At 30.1% G+C, this 7,500-nt stretch overlaps 1 protein-coding gene across 3 annotated transcripts in view; it reads right to left on the reverse strand.

The window, feature by feature from the left end:
- LOC137649634 (facilitated trehalose transporter Tret1-like) overlaps positions 1 to 7,500 on the reverse strand; it is a 28,790-nt gene that overhangs the window by 9,256 nt on the left and 12,034 nt on the right. For all 3 annotated transcript variants that reach the window (XM_068382608.1, XM_068382607.1, XM_068382606.1), the window contains exons 2-4: positions 6,603 to 6,684; positions 2,979 to 3,037; positions 1,616 to 1,766 (exon numbers count right to left, since the gene is read on the reverse strand). In XM_068382608.1, coding sequence (XP_068238709.1) covers positions 1,616 to 1,766; positions 2,979 to 3,037; positions 6,603 to 6,663 — 271 coding nt within the window. In that variant the 5' untranslated portion in view covers positions 6,664 to 6,684. The remainder of the gene's footprint in view (positions 1 to 1,615; positions 1,767 to 2,978; positions 3,038 to 6,602; positions 6,685 to 7,500) is intronic.

The raw sequence follows: 7,500 nt of genomic DNA on the forward strand, positions 1-7,500 counted from the left end.
TTTCGCATTTCTACCCTATGGCGATCTTTTTATAGCACCATTTCTGGCACTACATCATCAAAATCACTTGCAAAGCTATATCTATCCAGTCTTTTTTCCTATTTTCAAACCATGATCAAACCATCTATAAATATGATGAGCCATCTTTTCACATACAATACACGGCTGGTTCCATAACTTTATTCTCATTTAGTAACATTGGCTCCATAAAGAAAAAATAACCAAGTAATTCATCCCTACTTTTTCAAATACTGTATCTTTAAACAGAAATCTTGCTTAATTGTTTCAGGAATCTTTCAAACTCTTAATTACCTGCCAATTGTGAGATGAACCAATGCTTAAACTTTACAACTATTCTCACTGTTTACTCACAAATGATGAAGTGAACATTTCTTGTGTTTCATTCTCCCAAACGCAATGCGTCCATTCTCCAATTTCATCTTTCTCTTTCTAATGACTAAACTTCATTTTTCCAATATCAGATGCTTCATATCATTTTCACTAGTCTCTGCAATATCTCTTTGTCGTCAAGAGTCACCACTTAATCATTGATACCTTTGTTCTTATCCATTCATTTCACAAAGCTATCCCGGTTTATCTGTGGTTTCACTTATCACCTTATTTGTCTGAGAATAAGGCAACCACGAAAGCATAATATCCTTTTCTGAAAACTTCTTTTATAATCACAAGTTTACACAAGCTTCACTAATAGGACGTCTAGTCCTTCCATGCAACAATATATTGACACCATACTTTTCTACAATTTGCATTATACATCACTCTGTCTTCTATTAGATAATTTTTAACTGAGTTTATTCTATTCAGAGTATTACCACCGTTTTCAATTCTTTACACAAAGTATAGCTTATTACAATTTATCAATCATAATCCTTTTATTCACTTTCAAAAGCCTTATGCAACACAGATCAATAATGCTCTGTTCACTTTTAATTTAAAGGAACAACTAATCCTTCTCCTAACCTATGTCTCTAATGCTTTTTTGAGTTGTTATTATAATTTTTTGTTAAATTGAATTCGGTTTCTATCAGGAAAATTTTACTTTTTGCCTAAAACTTGTGAACAAACCTGCCCAAAATATAACTTTTGATCGAAGACTTGGTTATCGACTGCTATCTCTCTCTCTCTCTCTCTCTCTCTCTCTCTCTCTCTCTCTCTCTCTCTCTCTCTCTATATATATATATATATATATATATATATATATATATATATATATGTATGTATATATATATATATTTATATTTATATTTATGTATATAGAAAGAAAGAGAGAGAGTGAGAGAGAGAGAAAGAGAGAGAGAGAGAGAGAGAGAGAGAGAGAGAGAGAGAGAGAGAGAGAAGACAAAAAAAAATTACAGTATAAACACACGACGTTTCAAAAACTCCCCTGCATACATGCTGAGTCACTCAGCTGAAATTAACTCTTACAAAGGGGGTAATTTTTTTCCCTTTTCATACACTGACGCTGTTGTTCAAGATACGATCAATAATCTGCAACAATGATAACAATTTTTTTTTTTTTTTTTTTTTTTTTTTTTTTTTTTTTTTTTTTTTTTAAATCCCTGCACCCAAGAGAACCGGAAAGTCCCACACTCACTTGTCATGTCCAACTGCCAATCGGAGAGATCCAGTTCTGTGCCCAAGAGGGTCGAGTTGTCCTTCTGGATGTCCGAGGCGATGGTGTTTGGCCAGGAGAGCCCCATGCCGAAGTTCATGTGGCCCATCGTCGTCAGGAGGAATAGGCCTACCTGTAGATTTAAAGTTTGGATGATTGGTATGATACATCTACGGAAGGTCCTTAACTTAACAACTTAATTGGTTCCAAAGAGCTGTTTGTAAGTCGAATTATTTGTATGCCTAATTGTTTGTAAGTCAAATTCTGCTAAATTTTGGATTTGGGTAGGCCTAACCTAAATTCCATACCTATGATTTCCAGCTATAAAAGTCAACAAATAGTCGGTTTCATATGAAATAGATATCAGGTTATCACAAATGTAATTTTGCTTACTGTATTAAACTATATATTATTGTTTGTAAGTCAAATTCTGTTAAATTTTGGATTTGGGTAGGCCTAACCTGAATTTCAGACCTATGATTTCCAGCTAGAAAAGTCAACAAATACTCGGGTTTCACATGAAATAAATGTCAGGTTATCACAAATGGCATTTTGCTACTGTATTAAATGGTTTGTTATTGTTTTATTACAGTATTTCTTTATCTTGTCTTTGTTATTTTTTGTTATTTTCTGTTGGATTATATTTTGTAACCCCGATTGTTTGTAATTTAAGGACCTTCTATACTGTAATAGCAGAATTATGCATTTTTGTAACTAGGTTTTCTAATCTATTACAGCTATGCAATCATATATGCATATATTTTGATTAGTACTTAACAGATCAACCTCTTTATAAAGAAAGATACATAAATAGATACATAGACATACGTATAACAACCTTTTGTAATAAGCAAAATTGCATGTATCATTTGAAAAATAATTTAACAATGCTAATAGATTATAAGACAAACATTAGGTTCGAAATTCAAAATAGATACCATACATATAACAATCTTTATATAATAATCAAAACTGTATGTATCATTTGAAAAATATTTTACCAATACTGATGAAATATAAGATAGACACTCGGTTCACTATTCAAAATGGATACCGCACACACATAAACATACGTATAAGAACATTTATATAATAATCAAAATTGTATGTACCTTTGAAAAATAGTTTACCAATGCTGATGAATTATAAGACAAATACTAGGTTTGATATTCAAAATAAATAACATGCATACATAAACATACATATAACAACCTTTATATAATAATCAATATTGTATGTACCCTTTGAAAAATACTGATACATTATAAGACAAATACTAGGTTCGAAATTCAAAATACGTGTCTTAGATACAATACCAGAAAGAAGTATGGAGGAAGTGTCTTACCTGTTTCATGTAACGTCTCCTCCTTTCCGAGGCCGGTTCCTTTCGTGCCCCATTCTCTTCTGTGGAAAAGGAAAATTAAGATCAAACTTTAATTCTTCAATCTAATATTAACATGATGGAAATTGAATACCGTCGTCTATTAATTTTTCATTGAATATGTCGAAAATTTCAATATATTAAAGTATTAATGGATCCACACAGTTCTATATATATGTTATTCTATATTTGTTCTATAATTAATGATTTGAAGTTCTCTGGCATCCTGACATCAGAGGTCATTGACGCCGATGTTCTATAAATATATCTATTCAACACAGCTTGTATGTATGTATGTATGTATGTATGTATGCATGCATAAGATAAAATTCTCATACATTTGTGTGACTAATACTATAACGATATAATATCGAACGTAAGGATAGTGAGTGAAATTAAATCTGGCGTGGAAATACCGTAGGCTCTCTCTCTCTCTCTCTCTCTCTCTCTCTCTCTCTCTCTCTCTCTCTCTCTGTATATATATATATATATATATATATATATATATATATATATATTTGTGTGTATATATACATACATACATATACAGTAAGTATACATATACATATACGTATATATATATATATATATATATATATATATATATATGTATATATATATATGTTTATATATGTATATATATATATATATATATATATATATATATATATATATATATATATATATGAGAAGAAAATACCTATATCATTTTATATTGACGGCTTAGTTTTATGGATGATCGATAACGATAGTCTAATAGCTTTTGTTGTTTTCATTGACATTACGCAAGAATACTGATTTACCACATTAGTTACTCCCTTTCACTGTAAATTGCTTTAATAAATACAAGAAACTCTTCCCTCTCAAATGAATGAGTAATTCCTTTCTTATTCGAACTCTTTCTGCATATGAAAAGGATGAAGTGCTTCCTGCTTCTCCTTCGAATATTTATCAAAATAATCAGCGAATATAGAGAAACTGCTAATGTGTCATTAGGTTTTCTCTTTTCCCTATTTGTCGATTTTTGGTATACCATACAATGGCTCTAGGAAGATTTTAATTACATATATATATATACATACAGTTATATGTAAACACACACACACATACACACAGACACACACACACATACACACATATATATATATATATATATATATATATATATATATACACATATATATATGTATGTATATATATATATATATATATATATATATATATATATATATATATATATATATATATAAATCTATATATATATTCATATATATAGTGTATGTAGATATATATATATATATATATATATATATATATATATATATATATATATATATATATGTCTACATACATTATATATATACATATAAACACACATCTATATATATATATATATATATATATATATATATATATATATATATATATATATATAAGTCGAATCCCTTCGCTGTCAATATCTGCTTGCAAGTTACAAAACAAACGTGATAAAAAGGTTAAAAGTTGAAGGCCTGCAGGTGACATTCTCCTGTTTTACAAGAAAATAGATTTTATATTTTCTGGAAAGGTAAGTTATCAAACACTGTCTTTTGTGTATGTGCGAGTCGGTGTTTGCTTGTTTTATTTTACTCTTTTAGCAAGGTCACACATATTTGCTTCTCATTGTTTCAAAAGCAAATATTCTTAAGAATTGCGAGCAAGTACAATACAGTCCAAAAATCAAGAATGTAAACTTTTTCCATTTTTTTTTTTCAGATTTTCGTTCCTAAAGAAAATTCCGTTACGATTATACTCTGCTCTCATTTAGTTGAATTTTGGAATTAACCTAATGATGAGAGTGAATTTAAAACGAGAAGAGGTAAGAATAGACAAAAAAAAAATTATTCCATCTTGGGCAGAATAAAGAAAAATGACATTATTGTGAAATATAAGGTACTTGAGACTAATGTCTTATGTACCGCACGTGTTTCATACACGCTCATACTCTGCAATGCTATTGTTTTTTTATCTCTCGCTCTCTTCCGAACTGATAATAGAAGAACCTATTTAAGCTTGACATCGTATGTTTCATATCTTTCTATTTTTTGTGACATTGTTGCCCTCAATTGTTTGTATATAAGCTCGTTACCTGTTATATAAATTTCCCTAACATTCTCCTCGCCTCTCTGTAATGCCAATTTTTTCTCTCGCTCTCTTCCGATCTGATAATAGAAAAACTTGTTTAAGCTTGACATTGCATGTTTCACATTGCTTAAATTTTTGTGACATTGTTGCCCTCAACTGTTTGTATATAAGCTCGTTATATGTTGAATAAAATACACTTGCATCCATCTCGTCTCTATAATGTTATTTTTATCTCTCTCTCTCTCTCTCTCTCTCTCTCTCTCTCTCTCTCTCTCTCTCTCTCTCTCCAAACTGATAATAGAAAAGCCTGTTTAAGCTTTCCCTCGCATGTTTCATTTTTTTTGAATGTTTGTGACATTGTAACCCTCAACTGTTTGTATATTACCTCGTTATCTGTTGAATAAACTACACATGCATCCACCTCGCCTATCTGTAATGCAATTTTTTTATCTCTCGCTCTTTCCTGATCTGATAATAGAAAAACCTGTTTAAGTTTGCCATCGCATGTTTCAGATCGCATGAATTTTTGTGACATTGTAACCCTCAACTTTTTTGTATATAAACTCGTTATCAGTTGAATAAACTACACTTGCATTCGCTTCACATCTCTGTAATGCTATTTTTTTATCTCTCACTCTTTCCCAAACTGATAATAGAAAAACCTGTTTAAGCTTGCCATCGCATGTTTTACATTGTTTGAATTTTTGTGATACTGTAGCCCTCAACTGTTTGTATATAAGCTCGTTTTCTGTTGATTAAACTTTACTCGCATCCACCTCATATCTCTGTAATGCTATTTTTTTTATCTCTCGCTCTTTCCCAAACTGATGATAGAAAAAAAATTTTAAGCTTGCCATCGCATGTTTCAGATTGCATGAATTTTTGTGACATTGTTGCCCTCAACTCTTTGTATATAAGCTCGTTATATGTTGAATAAACTACACTTGCATCCATCTCGTCTCTATAATGATATTTTTTTATCTCTCTCTCCCAAACTTTCCATCGCATGTTTCACTTTTTATTTAATGTTTGTGACATTGTAACCCTCAACTGTTTGTATATAAGCTCGTTATGAGTTGAGTAAACTACAATTGCATTCACCTCACATCTCTGTAATGCTAGTTTTGTATCTCTCACTCTTTCCTGATCTGATAATAGAAAAACCTGTTTAAGTTTGCCATCGCATGTTTCAGAATGCATAAATTTTTGTGACACTGTTGCCCTCAACTGTTTGTATATTATCTCGTTATTTGTTGAGTAAACTACACTTGCATTTACCTCACATCTCTGTAATGATATTTTTTATCTCTCGCTCTTTCCCAAACTGATAATAGAAAAACCTGTTTAAGTTTGCCATCACAAGTTTCAGATTGCTTGAATTTTTGCGACACCGTATCCTTCAACTGTTTGTATATAAGTGTGTTATCTGTTGAATAAACTAATAGCTCCCATTGCCACACTTACCGTCAGGTGAACCAGAAACCGGAGTGTAAGCCGCGTCGCTTTGAATCTTCTGCTGAGACATGTCTGCTCAACAGTAAATATTCTGAAAATCAATATACAAAATTGTTAATATGTTCATATCATCAATCTAATTTGTGTTCATTTAACTTCTATAATATCAAAATCTAAAAATTGGAAAGCATTGAAAATTAAGCCTACTCTGTCATGTTATTTGTCTTGTCAAGTAAACAGTAACTTGACTAAAACGTGTAAGACTGAGAATTGAATTTCTATGAAATAAAAAAAAAATATATATATATATATATACAAATCTATTACAACCATTACAGCAACTTACGTTTTCAAGAGAATAATATTTCTAAAGATCATTTTCCTAAAATCAAAAACGTGTAAGATTGAAAATTGGATTTCTATAAAAAACAATTTTATACAAATCTATTATAACAATTACAACAACTTGCATTTGCGAGAGAAAAATATCTCTAAATATCATTTTCTTTAAATCAACAGCATGAAAAGAGATATTCTGTCTTCTATCGCAAGACAAGTATTGCACAGAATAGGTTTATGGACGTGTGAATACAAATCCCATATTTAGTAATATTCACTGAATTTTATTTTCTTACTTTAGCTCTAAAAGTCGTCTATTTCACAAACTTATCAACGAATAACACACTTTCGTAAGAATCTTACTATAAAGTATAAACATCAAAATAAAAATGATACACAGCAAAAAATTTTCACGTGATAAACGTAGTAGACATTTTCTACTACGACCTATGAATGCCAAAGATATATAATTCATTTAATAATCAAAAGAGAATCATTATTTGTTATTATTTTTTAATAAAACATTTCAAATTTTCGAACGCTTTATATTTTCTCACATCTAATCCTA

This window comes from Palaemon carinicauda, chromosome 11 (genome assembly GCF_036898095.1).
Source record: "Palaemon carinicauda isolate YSFRI2023 chromosome 11, ASM3689809v2, whole genome shotgun sequence".
In the NCBI taxonomy this organism is placed as follows: Eukaryota; Metazoa; Arthropoda; class Malacostraca; order Decapoda; family Palaemonidae; genus Palaemon; species Palaemon carinicauda.